At 44.4% G+C, this 20,218-nt stretch overlaps 1 protein-coding gene across 1 annotated transcript in view; it reads left to right on the plus strand.

Annotated features, from left to right (window-relative positions):
• Positions 1-20,218, plus strand: part of Nt5e (5'-nucleotidase ecto) — a 44,108-nt gene that overhangs the window by 16,773 nt on the left and 7,117 nt on the right. The window contains exons 2-5 of the mRNA XM_028875541.2: positions 5,871-6,093; positions 8,356-8,544; positions 18,563-18,760; positions 19,835-19,989. Coding sequence (XP_028731374.1) covers positions 5,871-6,093; positions 8,356-8,544; positions 18,563-18,760; positions 19,835-19,989 — 765 coding nt within the window. The remainder of the gene's footprint in view (positions 1-5,870; positions 6,094-8,355; positions 8,545-18,562; positions 18,761-19,834; positions 19,990-20,218) is intronic.

Below are 20,218 nucleotides of genomic sequence, written 5' to 3' on the forward strand. Positions count from 1 at the left end.
AGCTAAGGATAATTCAGAATGCATGGGAACATATGTACAAGCCATAGGGAAATGCCCATGCCATTTTCTATCAATGAGAGACTGTGGTTTGTCAAGGGACCTGGAAACATTTCACCATGTATACTGGGGGATGGCTGTCTACTCCTTTCTGACACTCCATCAATTAATGCTCGGTGTTCTTCTCTTGAACATCTCTTTCCTGAGGCCTTTTCGTGACGTTACTATAAAAGATAATGATCCATCCATTTAGCTCACTCCTGTAGTGCCTGCTGCTGCGAGCCCGCAGTGTGGGAAATTTGGTGAGAAGCGAAGAGCTGATCAGTTAGGAAGTTCTCCTAACTGCAAGAGGAATAAGGCAGCAGGAGCAACCCCAAGTGGGGAAGAGGAAATATGAAATATTTACAAAGGGAATTTTCTGCATGTACACTTGGAGGAAAAGTTAACTTTAAAAGGAGGAAAACAGGCACTTGTGAGTGCTTCTCCTGTTCATCTGTTCACCCAGCAGTGTATCCCGCTGTGGTTCAAGGACCTGTCATCAAAGAGACTGACCACCCAGAGGGGCCGGGGAGAGGCCTACTGGTGCTCATGGAGATGGCCATCTGCCTCAGACAGGGATTCTCAGAGCATCCCTCCTGGGAGGATCATTAGGTGTATAAAGTGGTAAAGACACTCCAGGGACTTGCTGGGTCTGAGTGTGCTCTTGTAATTCACTGTCACCAAACACAGCCACCAGGATAGGGGAGAGCCTGGGCGAGTACAGACAGTTAAGAACCGTATTACCTGTCCCTCTCCCTCTCCTTCACCTTTTCAGTGTTTGCTGTTGTCCTATGGGCAGCCTAGACACAAAGGTTAGGAGCTTCCAGACCTGGCCCTGCCACCTCCAAGTCCTTTCCCTTGGCCGCATCTCAGCTATTTTCATCTGTAAAATAAGCGTAATGATAGTAAGTATCATAGCAAACAACAACGCTTTTTCTTGTGGGTTTTTTTTTTTTTTTTAAGTCCTCTTTTCTTCGTTTCCTCATTGTGGCAGGCGGCAAGTGCCTAACACATGCTGGCATGTTTTAGTTACTTTCATTTTATTCATTTATTGCCCTTTCAGAGAAGGCTATGACGTAGACATGTGTTCCACATACCTAGTCGTAAGTGGCAGAGCCAACCCTGTTTCCTTTCACAGAGTGCAGGGCTCGTGGGGGGAGGGGACAGTACCAGAAGTGAGGCTGAAATAGACTACACCAGTACACAAAGAAGAGCTTTGGGGCCTGGAAGGTACTGGTGCAGTCCTAAAGGCAGTTCGTGCCTCTGTGGCTGTCAAGTGGAGAAGGACACCACCTGCAGGCCAGACAGTTCACTCTGGCGGGAATACAAAGGATGGTTTAGGGAAGAGAACATCATGCCAAAAGCCCAGTTAGGAAGCCGTGGTCTGGTCCAGAGAGAAGGACAAGGCCTGCAGTGAGACAACAGCCATGGGTAGAGGGAAATGGAGCACTTAGAGTCAGGGAAGGCCGTGGGAAGTGTCACCCGGGAACATGGGGTCCCTTTTAAAACAGACTCAGAAGGAAACACGAGGACAATTTTATTGGAATTTGAGAGGAGAAAACAACATTGCAGGCAAGCTGGAGATCTCAATGACGGCTGGAAGGTGGGAGCTAGAGGACAAGAACCATGCCTTCTGAGTTAAATGTTGAGAATGCAGATGGGCTTAGCAGTGGAAGACGGCTAGGCAGCTGCATGAGGCAGTGAAGGGGCAGGTAGGTGGGTGTTGTCTTCAGAGATGATGAGAATGCCCGGTGTCATGGCAACTGGGTTTAGGATTTTCACTGATGTCCAAAAAATGGAGATGCAAAGAGGGTAGGGAAAGGGAGCTAGGGAGATGGCTTAGTGGGTAAACCCTTGACATAAATCCTTGCTCTGCAATCTTGGGGGCTGGCCAGGTATGGTTGCATGTGCCTGTTTCCTCAGTCCTGGGGCCAGAGATAGGCAGACACTGGGCTCAGTGGCCAGCCAGCCTAGCCAAAACACTGAGCTCCTGGCTCAGTGAGAGTCCATCTCTCAAGCCGGCAAGCTGGCGAGCCATAGAGAAAGGCACCTGACCTCACCCTGCTCTGGTCTCCCCGTGCATGTGCACAGACACACATCCCCACAGTCACATGTTTGCACCACATCCCCACACCCCGCCCACACACATCCTCATCAACAGAGTGGAGTGGAAGGAAGGGAGGAATGGAAGGAGGAAAAAGTTATACTTTCTGAGTCAGAGCCCCATGCTGAGCAGGACTAAAAGGGCCAGGTAGCTTAGGAACATTCAGTCTAGCCAGGGGGCAGACAACAAATGACCCCACAGGATAGCCATCGAATGTACTGGTATCACATGATTGGTTGTCATGTTCAGACCAGGTTTTCTAGCTTTTTGTCCTCTTATTAAAAACACTGTAATAAAGACACACGTGGGTTGTAAAATAACAAGGAGATATCATTCAAAATTCTCCCTGAAAGTTCACTTACAGGACAGTTTGCCTTATCCAGCATGTGTCCCAAACTAGCTCAGGCTCACCTCCCAACCCTCATACCTAGATACCCTCATCCCTGGAGTATGACTGAATAGAAATTGTGTGTGTTTGATGGTTGTTAAGGGGAGAGGGAACTCAATTCCATTGTCTGGAGAGAGGTGTACGTATAGCTCAGTGAAGGCAGGGTCCTAGGTTGGTAACGAGTTGCATTGTTTGGAGAGAGGTGTGTGCACACAGCATGTGGCAAGTACAATGTTAGAAGAGGGTGTGTGCACAGCACAAGCCAAGTGGAGTCACATCTTACTGAGCTATTTGTTGTACTTCCCTGCCTCACTGGGAAGAGGGAGTGAGGCAAAAGGGAATGACCATGGCCCTTGTTAGCGTCAAGGGTCACTAGCCCAGTAGTTCTCAACCTGTGAGTCTCAGCCCTTTGGCAAACTTCCATCTCCAAAAATGTTTACATAACGATTCATGACAATATCAAAATTACAGTTACAAAGTAACGATGAAAATAATTTTATGGTTGGGGGTCACCACAACTAGAGGAACTGTATTAAAGGGATCACAGCATTAGGAAGGTTGAGAACCACTGCCCTGGCCGATGCTTCCAGGCCTTTTCTCAGATGACCCACAGAGTGAAACAGACTGAGGTGGGACTGAGAACCTTAGTACATTTAAGTACTGAGGTAGTAAAATGGCCTTGGACAGTCAAACCAAGCGTGTGACTGCCCAGGGCTGGGTTTATCTAGGAGGCCAAGTGAGTAGGAATAGAGGGCTTTCTGAAGAAAGCCACTGTGATTCCAGGGGTGGGAATATCATACTAACGATGCTTGACATCATCCCTGCTCCATCTGAAACCCTGTACACAGAGTGAATCCAGAACCTGCTGAAGGTCACCTCACCAGGAAGTTCTTTCTCAATATAAGCTGCTGGGAATGAGTATAAGTGTTACAGCTCTGAGGGGAAAGGCTGCCCCCCATAAAGGAAGTGTTACAGCTCTGAGGGGAAAGGCTGCCCCCCTAAAGGAAGTGGAGCCCTGCTCCAGCAGGGAAGGTTTCCCCAGTGGAAGTGGTACAGCTCTGAGGGGAAAGGCATCCTGGCAGTTGGGAGTCACACAGTACAACAATCTCATACAAGAGATTTATTGGGAGGGAAAAACTCAGGAGGGTAGCTGCCTCTGCTCAGGGGAGAAGCAGCAGAGAACTTATCAGAAGACAGGGTTTCTGATTGGGGGAGGGGGTGAAGAGATTTCTAGGTGGAGATTTCTGTAGCAGGCTTTCTTTTTGGGCCACCAACCAGCTCCCAAATCATGACACAGAGACCCATTATTAGTTATGAATGCTCGGCCTTAGCTTAGCTCTTATTTTAATCTGTTTGTATTTATCTACATTTTTGTCTTGAGTTTTTTTTTTTTACGTTCCTTCGTTCCTTCCTTCTTTCCTTCCTTCTCTCCCTCTCTCTCTCTCTCTCTCTCTCTCTCTCTCTCTCTCTCTCTCTCTCTCTCTCTCTCTCTCTCTTTCCTGGCTGGCTGGCAGCTGCCTGGCTTCTGGCCCCGGGCATGTCCCTCTCTTTCTCTCTCATTCTCTTCTCCACCCCCACAAGCCTAGCTTTCTCCTCCTACTTAATCTCTCTGCCTGCCAATCATGTCTCTCCCTCTCCTGCCTAGCTATTGGCCATTCAGCTTTTTGATTAGACCAATCAGGTGCTGGAGACAGGCAAGGTGAAACAAATGCAACACATCTTTTCATAATTAAACAAATGCAGCGTAAACAAAAGTAACACACCTTTACATTATTAACAAAGGCAGCATAAACAAACGTAACACACATTTGCCTAGTTAAACAAATATTCCACAAAAGGTTTCCAGGGTGGAGATTGGTGGGTTTTCAAGTCCTGAGCTTGGTCTTTTTACTCTGTAGGGTGGAGCTTAACCACCTGCATCTGGAGGGGCTGGGTCCAACCCTTACAGACATTCGAGTATTCTGTGTATGGAACCTGGTGGTTGGAGGTTCTCAGGGGTAGGGCCTGACCGCTCATGCACCTCAAGGTGCTCAAAACAAGGTTGTCAGTGGCAGTTGCCTGTGGCTGTCTGAGAGGTTCCTTTTAGAGACCTTTCCTCAGATAAAGACAGAAAAGAATTTGAGGACAACCCAGTGTGAAGCAGGGCTGTAGCATATGAGGTAGAAAGTTCCACGTAGATGTAAGCATGGGTGTTAATAGAAAGAGAGGTGCTTAGGAGGAGGGCATACATCCTCGGGTGTGGGCTGCTCAAGAGAGAGATGTCCTTGTCATTACAGCAGCCACACATACTGTTTTTGGTGGCTTCTGAAATTGCAGCTCAAAAGAGAGCTAAGGAAACTTTTCTTTTTGGGTGAATGAGATCATAGGGTGGTTCTTATGTGTACTGGCTAGGATTAGTGCTGACAAGGTAAAACGCTAGGTCACAAGGGCTATAGGGAACCTTAAGCTGTTCTTACTATAAACAAAGTTTTAGTCTTATTTGAGAGATTGCCAGAAAATACTTAAGAAGGGTAAGAGCAAGCCTTAAGCTCGGTTCGTTGATATTTTAACCCTGCCATTTGAAAACAAATTTTTCTCTATACAAAAAGAATATTGTTCCTCTGTCAGCAACCTTCATGGCCAATGTTAATTGTGCTGAAATATTTGGTTCTCAGCTGGCAGGAGGCTCCACCAGGCTCCAGAGGAAGAGATTTCTTTGTCTTTCCACTTACCTTTACTATTTCCTCACTTTCTAACGTGCTCGGAGTGCCGGGGGACCTGTGGTTAACTACGGCAGGAAGCCAACACCCACTGTAATGGAGACTTCTCCCTGTCAGTCCTGATTCCCGGAAGAATTGGAGAAGTCCTTAAGAAGAGAAACTGTGAAAACTTGTGTAATAACGCCAGGGAAGCAATGATGAAAGAGGGTTTGGGGTTTCAGCATTTTACTCAGACGGTGCTACATTGAAGGATTAGGTCTGACATGTGGGCTAATTGCATAAAACATCAGGAACAAGCCGAGTAAGGCCTGGTAAAGGTGGTCTGGGAAGCGGTCCGACCAGAGGATGGTGGAACAGTAATGTCCAGCTTAATGTTGGCTGGGGGTGTTGAAAATGTGCACATTCACAGCAGTTTCACTAGATGGGGAGCCCTGGGCAGCAATGCTGTACCTACCTGTGATCTGAGTGTGTCCCTGGGCCTAGCCCAAGGGCCCCCAAGTTATGTTTCTGAAGGTAAGGGGAACATCAGGACATGGTGTCAACCCATTTCAGGAGCCTCTGGGCTAACATGATATGTTTAAGAATATATTTTTATTAGAAAATTCAGGGTACTTAATCCTTTTTTCTTTTCCATTTCATTTAGGCACTGGGAAACCACGAATTTGATAATGGTGTGGAAGGACTGATTGATCCTCTCCTCAGAAAGGTCAAGTTTCCAATCCTGAGTGCAAATATTAAGGCACAGGGGTCGCTAGCATCTCAGATATCCGGACTGTATTTGCCATCTAAAGTTCTTTCTGTCGGTGGTGAGGTTGTTGGGATTGTTGGATATACGTCAAAAGAAACCCCCTTCCTCTCAAATCCAGGTATCTTCTGCTTTCACGGCATTCGTGACTTGGAAATAGATCTGGTAAAGCAGAGTTTGGCCATGTTTTTATGGGCTGTTGTATAAAGAGAATGGTGCTTAGCAAACCCAGGTGGCAGATTCTTGTTGGTCCAAGTTAGCTCTGAAGGGTGTCACCGTCTCTGCTCAGTGAACTTCTTTGTTGACCATGTTGACTAAACAGTGGCTTTGCTTAATTCCATGTGTTCAAAATTTCAATGAAGTCTGGAACAAGCAGATCCCATAGACTTCTGGCCCCCAGTAAAACACAGCTTTTCCAGGTCTAGTGGTCGGAGCATGCATGTTGATACCTAGCACATTTAATTTATTTTAGCTAGGTGATGAAATTTGTGTGTGTGTGTGTATGTGTGTGTGTGACAGAGAGAGAGACAGAGAGAGAGAGAGAGACAGAGAGACAGAGGGAGAGAGACAGAGGGAGAGGGAGCGAGAGAGCCAACATAAGCCCTTTCTCTTGTAAGTTGATTTGGTCAGGGTATTTTATCACAGCCACAGGGGGGGAAAAAACTCTGACAGAGACTCAGTGCTGAGGGCTGTCCAGGGAAGCCCCAAGCCTCTTGGGGTTGTGGACAAGAATCAGATCGGCCTTGACATTCCCACAGTAGACAATGATGGCAGAGCATTGCCTCTCCTGATGTTTTCAGTGATGCCTTGAGCTACTTCATCCCTGCCAGGCCAGTGATTTAGAAATCGCTGTGATTTATCTTCCATACTTTATGTGTGTGGAGTTGGCATGTAGTCAGGACTCAAGAGTTGCATCAGGGAAGTGGATTCCTGAGCATGGCAATGGACAAGGGATGTATCTTTAGTGGTCTGCTGATGTTTGGAAAAACTCTTGACTTTCATACTGGGCTTTACAGATTTACATTTTGAATGTTCTGAGATTTTTGCATTTGGGACTTCTTCATTTTAGTGCTGGTTCTTAGAAGTTAACATGAGGGCATCTAGATCAACTGCAGGGTGCTGGATGTGACTTCAGGACAGCATGTTTGTGGTCCCTTCATGACCACTAAAGCTGTAAGACCTAAGGACTTGCTAAGTTTTAGCTACAGACTGGAAGACCCTGTTCATGTCTCAGCATAGAAATACCCAGGCTGTGCTAGCCAGAGCCTGTGGCACTCATTAGTAGCACTGAGTGGCAGAGTGGGCTCCATGAGGTATGTACCCCAGCCCAGGACCAGCAATATTTAGATGAAGCTTTACAGCACTCAGTTCTACCCTGCCTGCAAGTGAGTAGTTATCTACCATGCTTAAGTTAGTTTTCAAGGGCCAGCAAGATGGCTCTGTAAGGACACTTGCCACCACACCTGATGTTCAGTTCTGGGAACCTACAAGGCAAAAAGAGAGAACTGACTCCTACAGGTTGTTCACTGATGTCCACAGCATGCCATGGCACATACATCTCCAAATAAATAAATGTAAAAAGCCCTTTTTGAAATTGGCATTCAAAGCCTACTTGTTGACATTTTAGGTTTGAAGACAGAATATTCCAAGTTTATAAACGAAGCAATGGAATTAAAAGTAGTTGTGGACACCATACTTTTGTGCTCAGACCCTTTTTGGCATGGTTATTGTGATGGTCTAGATTTAAAAAGAGAGATAGGGCGGTGGTGGCGCACACCTTTAATCCCAGCACTAGGGAAGCAGAGGCAGGCAGATCTCTGTGAGTTCGAGGCCAGCCTGGGCTACCAAGTGAGTTCCAGGAAAGGTGCAAAGCCACACAGAGAAACCCTGTCTCGAAAAACCAAAAAAAAAGAGAGAGAGAGAGAAGCAAACCATATCTGAAGTATTCTCATAGTGTGAGATTGAGTTTATGCAAATATATCATACATGGCCCAAGGACAGCAATCAATAGATAAAGGTGTTCCCCACTTAACCTGATGTCTTGAGTTAATTCCCTAGGAACCACATAGTGAGCAAAGAGAATCAACTCTTGAAAATTGTCCTCTGACCTCCATGCATACACTGTGACATATATGTGTACACAAAAATCAATGTGTATATATGTCATCTACAACTTTAACCCAGTGCAATATTAGGTGAATGCAGCCAATGACATTGATTTAATTTTTCCTTGTTTGCCAGGGCTTTTGTACTAGATGTATTCATACATTTTGCTCTCCATGATTGGAGAGCTTTAATAAGAAATTAATATGCTTAGTGTGTTGGTGTATAAACAGTACAGTAAAAATATTCTAATATCCATTTTATTCATTTTCTTCTTTAGGGACAAATTTAGTCTTTGAAGATGAAATCACTGCATTGCAACCTGAAGTAGATAAACTAAAAACTCTAAATGTGAACAAAATCATTGCCCTTGGACACTCTGGTTTTGAAATGGATAAACTCATTGCTCAGAAAGTGAAAGGCGTGGACATTGTGGTGGGAGGACACTCCAACACCTTTCTTTACACAGGTAACGGTTTCCATTGCATTCGGCAAGCTAGGACGTTCAGGAGAGCTATTTTCTCTCTCTTTACCTTTGTAACTATTACTATTACTATTTAGTGTGTAATATACATTGCATATAAGCTGTAATATGCCACATAAATGTAATTTGTATTGAATGAGGACAGGTAATCTTAGTGGGAGACATTTCAAGAATTCATTCATATCATGATTACAAGTCAGTGCTACAAGCATATAGCACACATAATAAAATGAAAAGAATACTGATCTTGAGCCAAAGGTCAGTTATGATAGACTTTTTAAAAGATCCAGATTAGCTCCAACCTTGTGACTCTTCTGCTTCTGCTTCTTGGGAGAGAGGTAGGGTCATAAGCATGCACTGCTGTATCTGGTTTGGAAGTTGTTGTTATTATTATTATCATTATTACTATTGTATTAGTATTTTTAAATGCTGAATGTTATATATGGAATCAGAAAATGAGATAGAGTACAAATTATAGAAAGAAAAGAAACATGATATTGGGTAGAAAGTCCTCATTCCTAACTCCCTTGAATGACCTTGAGCAGGCAGGTCACCTGATCCCCTCTGGATGTGTCGGCTTCCTAATGAGGAGTCTATCACAGTTTTGGAGATGAAAGGCTCAGAGCCGTTGACCTACTAGTTTGGTCTCGGGTGAACATCCTCTTGGCTACATCACAACTTGGCAGAGAATCAGGAAGGGAAGTGGACAAGAGCAGAGAGGTCAAGTGTGTGTGGTGGCCTCCCTTTACCACCACCCCCTGTCACAGAACTAACGCTGGTCTCAGGAGAACTGCATTAATCTCTTCCGAGGGCGATGGCCCCAGTGACCTCATCACCTCACATTAGACACTTCTTGAAGGTTCCACTGTCCCTCAGTGTCACCATTGAGGACTAAGCTTCCCCCACATGAACGCAAAGGGGACAAGCCACAGCCAAGCCACAACAGACTCAGGTAGGTCCTTATACTTATTTGCTCTTATTTCAATCCTGTGCCAGCCTTGTGGATAAGACCCTTTCAAAACCTGGGGGTTTTTGTAGCTTTTCTCCAAGGCAGTATCAGAAGTGTATAACTCACAGCAGAAGCAAGTTGGCTTTCCTGTCTCTTGGTCCTTTGCAGGTTTGGCTGGGAGCCATAGTAAGCATGGCATTTTACAGGAGACTCTAATAGGCATGTGTACAGATCTGTGTGTGCGCACTCATACAGATACGTACAAAGGACACTCAAGTTTCCCCAAGCAGCTGGAATATCCTGCCTTTCTCGTTGTTCTACTGTTTGTTGTTTTGTTTCATTTTATCTTGACAGAGGGTCCCACGTCAGCCCTGCTGGCCTTAAACTCACTAAGTAACTGAAGCTAACCTTCAACTCCTGATCCCCCACCTCTAGCTCCCAAGTACTAAAATGATAGGGTGTAGGCATGTCCCACCATACCTGGCTCTTGTCTTCTCTTGCTCTCTCACCCCTCTCCCTCCCTCTCCCTCCCCTTCCCTTCCCCTCCCTCTCCCCTTCCCTCTCTTCCTCGCCCTCTCTTCCCCCATTATGTTGTTTTGTTTTGCTTTTATTGAGTCTTACTCATGAGTCACACTATGTAGTGCTGGCTGACATGGAACACGTTGTGTTGACTAGGCTAGCCTTGACTTGAAGACTTCCCTTCCAATAGTATGACACCAAGCAATGATGTCACAGGCATGCCATGCCACCTTAACGTGCCCTGATACCATCTTGATCTATGCTACCTTATGGCTTCTGTGTGGCTATTGATTGGGGTGCCCTGCTAACCCAAAAAGCTGGGTGGGGGGTATCTATTATTGTTTTGTTCTTATAACTCTATTGCCCTAGACATTAAAGTCCTATAACATAGGCTAAGATATCTAAGGATAAGCTGTAGCTTGCTTATCTGTAACTCCTGCAAAGATTGTTCCAGTCTCTTAGACACTGACTTGAGTCTCGGTTGTTTATTCCACATTTTGTAATAGATTACCAAGATTAAACCTGTTTTCATGAAAATGTATTTTGGCTCTCTTTTGAGGATAAACTTAGCAACTAAAGGACATAATAGGAGATGAGGCCTACTTACATATTTAAACAAATTTTTTTGCAACCTTAAGAAAACAGATTTTCAGGCTGACAAAATGACTCAGCAGATAAAGGTACTTGCTGTACAAGCCTGGAGACCTGAGTTTGATCCCCAGAACCCACATAATGGAAGGAAAGAAACTGACTCCCAAAAGTTGTCCTCTGACCTCATATGGCCATGACATTCTCTCTCTCTGTCTCTCTCTCTCTCTCTCTCTCTCTCTCTCTCACACACACACACACACACACACACACACACACACACACACACACAAGCTTAAGTGATTTTTCTGCCAAACCATTTTAAGAAGTTACCATGAAGCTAAAATAATAGCTAAATAATATAATATATAATATATATAATAAATAAAATAATAGCTAAAATAATGTCACTTTCTAAATATATTTTAAAAAATACAGCCCATGAAAATTTAGATCCTTTTGTGTTTTGAGACCAGAACTCACTGTAGCCCAGACTGGTCTGAAACTTACTCTGTAGCCCAGGCTAGACTCAAACTCATGGAAGTTCTTCTATGTTAGCCTCCCAAGTGCTGGGATTACAGGTATGAGCCACCATTCCCAACTCAAAATTTAAAGTGTGAGAAACTTCTCAGCATACAACATGCACACGATCCAAAGGAAAACGTCCCCAGAGCACCTGAATAGCACCCTGATGTTTTCTATTCTTTTATTTAATCTTTTTTGCTTGTTATTGTCCACTAAGTTAGTTCCCACCCACCCCACCATGTAGCCCAAATTAAAAAAAAAAAAAAACCTACCAGTTAAATGAAGCATGACTAACGTTGCGTAAGTTACCCCTGCCCCCAATGGAGAAACTCAGTCCAGGTTCTTTCCACTAACCCTGGCATGGCCTGATGTCACAGTGAAGAGGAGGGGGCTTCCCAGCCAGGCCCGCAAAGTGTTAGAGCTAAGGGAATGAAGCCCAAGAGTCAGATGCTATCTCTGAAGGTGTTACATCCTGAAGTCACAAAGTGGTCCATGAAAAAAGTAGGAAAATGAGTTCAAGTTGGCATCTGCAGCGGGCATGCCAAGAACTGTCCTGTCTTTGTGGGGTTTTGTTGTTGTTGTTTTGTTTGTTTTGAGACAGGGTTTTTCTGTATAGCCTTGGCTATCCTGGAACTCATTCTGTAGATCAGGCTGGCCTAAAACTCACAGAGATCCACCTGCCTCTGTGACTGAGTGCTGTGTGTGTGCCGCCACCACGCAGTGTCTTTATGATTCTTGAAGAGACTCCTAAGGAGCTGCTTCCTGTCTGCCTCCCAGTAATTGAACTGGACATTTGGTTCTTTAAGTCTGCATGGTCTTGGACAAGTGCAGACATCAGTTTCTGTCTGCAGTTCAGCAAAGGGCTCAGCACTGGGAATGTGTGACCCCCCCCCCCTTCTGATATACTATCCCTACAAAGGCAACCATGCAGAGGCTATTTACTGTTCAAGATTTTAGAAAGTTTTTCTTTCTTCTTTCTTTCTTTTCTTTTCTTTTTTTTTTTTTTTTTTTTTTTTTTTTTTTTTTTTTTTTTTTTTTTTTTTTTTTTTTTGTAGGACTTTCAACATCTGCAAGCTACTATGGTAAACCGTGGGGCTCATACAACCTGCCGCTTCTTATCACTGTACCAATGGCTTCCCAGCACCCTCCCATATCACCGAGTGGTTAGCACCCAATTTCCTATCTCCTTCTCCACACCAGCCCCTGCCTTCATCCTGTGAGGAAGAACGTCTGCGTGAACAATAGATTCAGCACCCCAGGCCCACAGCATCTTGTTCCTATCCCCTGAATGATTGTCACCTCCACTCCATCTCAACGTCTTCACTTCTCAGACAGGCTGAGACTTGGTCATTTGCAGACAGCTTCAGAATTCCACTCTTGGACCCTCATGTCCCAGGATCCTCATTCTGTGTGTGCGTGGTGGTGGGGGGGGGTTTTTTTTTCTTTTTTCTTTTCTTTTCTTTTCTTTTTTTCTTTTTTTTTTTTTTTTTTTTTTTTTTTTTTTTTTTTTTTTTTTTTTTTTTTTTTTTTTTTTTTTTTGAGACAGGGTTTCTCTGTGTAACTTTGGTGCCTGTCCTGGAACTTTAAAGATAGGGTCACATGCCTGGCTTAGAACTTGCTAAATAGCCAAGGATGACCTTAAACTTGTAGTCCTCATGCTTCCACCTCCTGAATGCTGGGGTTTCAGGCATGGACCACTATTATTCAATTTTATGCAGTGCTTGGAATCAAGCCCAGGGCTTTGTGCATGTTCAGTAGATACTGTGCCAACTGTGTCACATCCCATCCTGGCAGCCACCGCTCATCTCTCCAGTACGTACCTTCAGAGCAAGGCTTCTGAAATTTTCTCCACTCATCAACCCCTTTTGCCAAAGGTGTTTTTATGTGGCCCCAGGTAAATGAATATATAAAATTGGGCATATGTTTCAAAACTTCCTGATAATAAATCAGAAAGAAAATTATTTTATTTTTAAAATGTATTATTATGTGACATGTGCACTTGTGGGTATGAGCATGCATATGCCAGAGCATATGTGTGGAGGTCAGAGAACAACCATGGGATAGAACTCAGGCTTGGAGTCCAAGCATTTTTACCCACTGAACATCTCACCACTACAAGAAACTTATTTTAAAGTAATTCTTTGGCATGCATATAATTTTACCATTTATTAAAGATGAAGCATATTTAAATACTAATGAGATGGATCTGCTTATTTTATGTAGAGATTTAAATTTTGGCTAAATATTTGATACTTCAGCATTTTCAATGTTGTTTCAATGTTTCAGAGTTGATCAATATTTTGATTTTATAATCATCCATTCTGAAAATGCCACTTTGCATAAATACATAGTACAGAATGGCAGAATTATGTTCAGAGCCATTTCAGAAACTGTTGGACATTCTGACCTAACCAAGCTTAACTTAATGTTTTCTATGAAACTCAAGCCAGCAATTCAAACAGCAATTTTTTCTTGTAATCAAACATGCTCTGATGCAATAAACTCCAAAGATGGACTAGCTTGTTCCTTATGTACTGAGGAATGATGGCAGGGATATATTAAAAGTCTTTTTTTTTTTTCATAACAAAATCATGTTTTTATAAGAGCAAAAAATTTTGTATGTACAGTAGCAACAATGCAGTTCACAGCATAGAACAGACTCGTCTGAGCCTCGGGTACCATTCACTGGCACTGCCTGGTGTGATCTCATGTGGGGTGCAGGGTGTACATATGTGTTCAGAATCAAAGCTACAGTGAAGTTCAAGATGCAGGACAGGTAATCATTCCCAGATAGGGATCCATCCTATTTTTTATTTTAAATTAACTTTTGGTCATTGTGTGTTCAGAAACCTTTTACTGTTGCCAAATTTTTCATGACCCTCCCTTCAGTCATGCAACCTCATAGGGGCTCATGACCTACACACAGTTTAAGAAGTCGGGTCTTAAGCCAGATGTGGTAGCAACAGCCCTGTAAGTCAAGCACTTGGGAGGTAGAGGCAGGAAGATTAAGAGTATGAGGTCATCTTCCCCTGCATAGAATGTTCTAGGCCAACCTTGGCTACATAAGACCATGTTTCAAAAAAACAAAAACAAAAACCAAACCAAAACAAAACAGGGCAAGGGTAGTGATGCACACTTTTAATCCCAGCACTTGGGAAGCAGAAGCAGGCAGATCTCTGTGAGTTTGAGGCTAGCCTGGTCTACATAGTGAGTTCCAGACCAGCCAGGAATACACAGTGAGACACCCCTATCCCACCCTCTGCGCTCTCTCTCTCTCTCTCTCTCTCTCTCTCTCTCTCTCTCTCTCTCTCTCTCTCTCTCTCACACACACACACACACACACACACACACACACACACACACACACCAAAAAAGGAAGGAAGGAAGGGGAGAGAGAGAGAGAGAGAGAGAGAGAGAGAGAGAGAGAGAGAGAGAGAGAGAGAAGGAAAGCTCGGCTTTAGATAATCTTGTCTTTCCAGAGCAGCCTTAACATTTGTCACATGCACAGGACAGAGAAACAGTCTCCAAGGAACTGTTTCCAGGCACTTGATAAGAACTGCTGACATCCAGGGTTTACTATGTGCACTGGAGAATTAGCCAAAGGGCAGCAGTCTGACCAGTGGCCTCAGCAGTGATCTCCCTGGGTGTTTTTTAGGTCAGCACGGGGACTTTCCTCATTCCAGTGATCACTCACTCCTGCCCTTTTAGATAGCCTCTGCCTGGCCCAGCTTCAGCACTCACTTCCTTTTGAGCAAAGGCACATCATTTTGCAAGCACACAGCAGTGGTCAGTGGTCTCATTCTATGTGAGACTGCTTTTCATGATGAGTCTCTTGAAAGCCAAGCTCTGAAAAGAATGACTGTGAATAAATGGCAGTCTGGATCCCTGGGCATGTAGCTCTGTTATCCAAGCATAGTCGGTCAGCTCCTGTCAACTCCCAGGCCCTGAGCACTGAGTACTTCACAGGATGGAGGCTCGCACCTCCTTAACTTTGCTGTTTGGTGGACTGGCATGCGGGATTTCATTTTTCCTTTCACTAGAATGTGGATTGGGATTGTGGAGAGGGCTCGATCCTCTTACAGGTTCAGTTTGCTCCCTGGTTCAGTCAATACTGTCTGATAGTTTTCTTCATCTCATTGAGCCCAAGCTTTCCTTAACAAAAAATGATGGCAGTGGTGTAGCTTCCCCAAAAAATTGTCATAGGGATTGATCAAGGTAAAATATAAGCAGAAGTGGGCTTAGAAATACAAGTCTAAGAGAAATACCCCAGTTTTATATTCTGAGACTATGTCCCCTACACTCTTTATATACGTGGACATGGTCCTGTTTCTCTGGAGAACACTGAATTTTACTAAGAAAAAAAAAATATTTCTTCCTAATGGGTACGCTGACACCAATTTCTCCCCGCCCATTGCTACTCATAAATATATTTTCTTTAAATTTTCAGAAGTTTAAAGATGGAGAATCAATAATTTTGTTCTTCTTTTTCCAAATATTCTACAACACTGCTTTTATTTGTATAACAAATAAAAAGAACTCGGTGTATTCTGTAAACTTAACCATTAATCTTAAGCTTGAAGTACAATATTATTTTTAAATATGTTTTTACATTCTCCAACTACATCTGATAGTTGTCCAGACTCCAGTTTGAATCATCCATTCCTTGATTGAGGACAGTACCCTGCTGAAGTCCCTTTGGACACTAACAAGGTGCTGGGAAATTCAGGGTTTACCATGTCCACATGTGTATCCCCAGCACCTCGGCCACTCAGGTTGAGTCCTGTCTCAGTTACTGGAACACAGTCTATAGACACTTCTCATGCCAAGATGATAAGCCACATACCTAAGGAGGAAGGCGTGGCTTCATGTCATGTGGAGACAATATTTTAGGTGTGAAGAGCCTTGGGCTGAAGGCCTGGAGGTGTAGAACTGTGGTTGTGTTCTTCTAGCACACACAGGCCCTGGGTTTGACCTCCAGCACTGCAAAAAGTCATAAACTCTTTAGGTCTTTGGCTGAATAGCGTAGAACGGTGTGGGAAACATGAAGCCCTGGATTGTTTTCCCTGCCAGTGGTTTCCTGGAGTTGCCAAACGCATGGCGGAATAAAGAGGGCTCAGCCTTGGCAGAAGCAGGGATTAGCTACCAGCCCTGATATTACCTCAACCACAAGGGAAGCACTTTGCCTTTCCCTGGCCGCCTGTGTGAGATGTCCTTGGCATATCTTTTGTTCTCAGAAAAGGAACATCAAGATTTTTCTGAGCTGGAGAGTAGGTACTCCCTACCAGATGGGTGCTGGTTTTGCAGAGTGCTGCTGAGCTAATGAAGCATTTGACAGGACTGTCAGGTTCCTAACTTTTAACAATCTGTTTAAGCTACTTTCCGTGGGAGGAAAAAACAAAAAACGAGCAAACAAACAAACAAAACAAAACAAAAAGTCTAGCTTGCCATTCCCTTTAATTTCCAAGAAACCACGAGATTCCTGATCTTTGCAATTCCTTAGTCCCCTTTCCACTTGGATAGGAGATTCTCTGCCACACTGTGGACATTCGGGATATTGCAGCTTTCCAAACATTGCCCAGAAGAGGAAGCCTTGGCAAGGTTAGGAAGAGGCTGTTGTAAATACCTAGTCCCTCCAGTGAAGGGCAGGGTCTACCCTTGCCCAAAGGCGCACAGAAGAGGAAGAGAGGGATTAGATTAGTAGTGTCCCTCCTCCCTGTGGCTCTGCCACGTCTTAGCTCATCTGCATGAAGAGCGGAATGTTAACACTGGAATCGGCTACCCCTGCTTGTGTAAAGCTGGTGTTGGCAATGCTTGTGTGTCTTCGAAGTTGACAGGGCAGAAGTAAGTTCTTCATAGCATGCCACCTTTTCTTAGGTAAATAGAAAGAGCCTGAAAGAGCTTGGAATGCAAAGGAATACACCTGGCTTTGCATGTAATTTTGTAAGCGGTCTGTGCCAATCAGCTTACCCACTGAGAATAACCCACAGCAGGCTGCTCTAGGCGGAAGAGAAAGGGCAGGTCAGTGTCTCACACCTTTGGTTTTCAGTCAACTCCCTATCACATTCCAGTATGTGCCCTTGGGTATCTGCTATGGTAGTCACTCTTCTTGTCTATAAAGTACTGTTAACATGACTTGCTTCGTGGGAAGCTTAGAGAACTAAATGTAATTATAGCCACAGCCTCCTCTCAGAACTGATTCATATGTGAAATAAATCATGTACTGAAGTTCTCTGCACCTTCTGTAAACGTCCAGTAGGAGAGACTAGCCATGTGTGTAGTGGGTAACAAAAACAAAATGAGCCAAGGGTATCAATTTCATAATCTGATTCCAAGCAGCCCAAACTGTTATATCACTTCCACAGAAATTTGGCATGAATCATGAATCATGCTCTAGGGCAGACCTGTAATCCCAGCATTTATGTGAGAGGCTGAAACAGGAGGATTATAAAGTCAAAGCCAGATTGGAACTACACATTGCTTTTCAGAAGCAAAGCAAAGCAAATGAAGCACAGTCATCAAGGAGAGGTGACGTTAACTTAAACATACAGGTCCATGAGATGGCTTAGCACGTAAAGATGCCTGCTGCCTAGCCTGAGGACCTGAGTTTGACTCCTGGGGCCCACACACATGATCGCCCACCCCCGACAAAAATAAAAGCTTAAAAATAAATTTAATTCCTGGTAAGAAATTAAACTTGGCAAGTGATGAGATGCTGGGCATCATGCCTCTTCTTTGGCCACTCTGACCCTCAGGCAAACAAGGAGGCCTCTCGGTGATCAAGGCTCCCGAGTTCTTCCTGTGGCCCCCTGTGAGATAAAGGCCTGCAGAACTTTACTGATATAAAGGTTAGCTGGAGAGGTGTTTGCTTGTTGGTCTCTTACAAGATGAAGGCATTCTCTAGAGCTTACAGTTGTCAATGAAAACAGAGGTGGAACAACAGAGCTGTTTTGCTGCTGAATTCTCAGGTGTGTTTAGGAACAGCCACATTCGCCCTATGACAGGCAGTGTAGTGCACACCTGGAACCCTAACCCTTGGGAAGCAGCAGCAGGAGGCTTTTGCAGAAAAACTGAAGTCCATCCAAATGGCTTGATTAATTCATCCAGCCAGGGGGAACAGACAGAGTCTGCATGGAAGAGGGATAATCTTGGCAGTATTGTGTTTTTGTATGACCCACATCAGATCACCAGGCACAATGCCCTAGACTTTGAAACAGCTTAGTAAATGCCCACTGAGTGGAGAATGGCAGGATTTGTAAGCCAAAGGGCATTTGGAACCAGTGACGAACGTCCCACGGGGGCTCTGAAAGACCAGCCATGTAGAGTAGCAGATGGCCAGTCATCAAGCTAAAACTCGCTGTCATCCAGCCAGTGGCCTGCCATGTGCCAAGGCTGACTTGATCAACTTTGCCTCTTTTATTTCAGGAAACCCACCTTCCAAAGAAGTGCCTGCCGGCAAGTACCCGTTCATAGTCACCTCCGATGATGGCCGGAAGGTTCCTGTGGTCCAGGCCTATGCTTTTGGCAAATACCTGGGCTATCTAAAGGTTGAGTTTGATGACAAAGGGAATGTCATCACTTCACACGGAAACCCCATTCTTCTGAACAGCAGCATCCCCGAAGGTGAGATCTGGGCAGAGTCTAACAACTGACAAGTTATTTGGCTAGGTCCTCCTTCTTCCTTTTGTTTTGTCCCAGGACATGACTGTAAAACTGGTGGAGAATTCAGTCTCTCCCTTGTGTTTACTCCCTTCATTCGTAAGGAAATTTCAAATTGCCAGTGCCCAAATCCTCATTTGCTTTTCCAAGTCTGCTCAGTGCACCACTGACTGCTCCTTCTGCTTTTCAAAAGCTTAATCTGGGGAGGCAAAAGCCACCATCGGCTCCTGTCTAGAGAGGAGCAGAAGACTGAAGGAAAGCAATTCAAATAGCACAGAGTATTGCTCAAAACCTGGCCCATCTAACAAGAGGCAGGGACAGTGTACTGTGGGCCTTAGCCTCTTCATTCATGAGACAAGGAAATACCTCTTTGTGTTGTTGTTGTTGTTGTTGTTTTGTTTTTGTTCTAAGAAGAGCTTCTCCACATATAGCCCAGGCTAGAGTTATAGTGCACGCAGCATATCTGTCAAGAAGAGCCTCTTGTTTTGAGACTCAGAATGAAAGTATCATTATGCCATCATCCATTTTCACATAGTATTCGTGAGCATGCTGCTGTGATTCTACCAGCCCTTTTCTACTCACTATCTGCTCAGAAGGACGGGCGGGGAGGTCTTACTGTACCCAGGAGAGTCTGTGGTCACAACATAGGCTCTTCAACAGCTAGAAAGGAAATAAGCTGGGAACCATACCCTCAGCAGATCCTCTGTACTTGCCCAGCCTTTCAATGTTCATGACACCACCATGGTGTCATCCTAGGTGGGCTGACATGTGCTCATCTACATGTTGAGTTGATGCTAAGATGCTCAAAAGCATCCTTGAGGTAAGAAACACCCAGGTATTAATGTCAGAAAACGAAATAAATAGTCCTAAGGAATTTCATAGCCAAAACCAAAATGCACAAATGTACTAATGCATACTCTCAGGAGGGAAGCCTGACAACACTTGATTTCTCTAGCATTTACCCACTAGGAGATCTGCTTTAATCACAGGCCTTTCCTCTCATGTGCACCTTTCTGATGTCCTTCCTTCCTGTCCTAGATCCAACCATCAAAGCAGACATTAACCAGTGGAGGATAAAGCTGGATAATTATTCTACCCAGGAACTGGGGAGAACAATCGTCTACCTGGACGGCTCCACTCAGTCATGCCGCTTCAGAGAATGCAACATGGGCAACCTGATCTGTGATGCTATGGTGAGCCGTCTGCAGGGGCAGAGCACCTGCATCTAGGGAGGGACGAAAGGAAGATAGAAGATAGATGCAACAAGGGACAAAGTGATGGCAGTAAAATTGGGGGTCTTGATACATTTGGTACCCAGACAGAAGCTAGAAGTGTGACTGATTTCACACTCAACACCTTGGCGAGGAGGCGAGGAGAGACTAGGAGACCATCACTTTATTGCTTTACAAGGACTACAACCTT

The sequence above is a fragment of the Peromyscus leucopus genome, chromosome 7, assembly GCF_004664715.2.
Source record: "Peromyscus leucopus breed LL Stock chromosome 7, UCI_PerLeu_2.1, whole genome shotgun sequence".
Lineage (NCBI taxonomy): Eukaryota > Metazoa > Chordata > Mammalia > Rodentia > Cricetidae > Peromyscus > Peromyscus leucopus.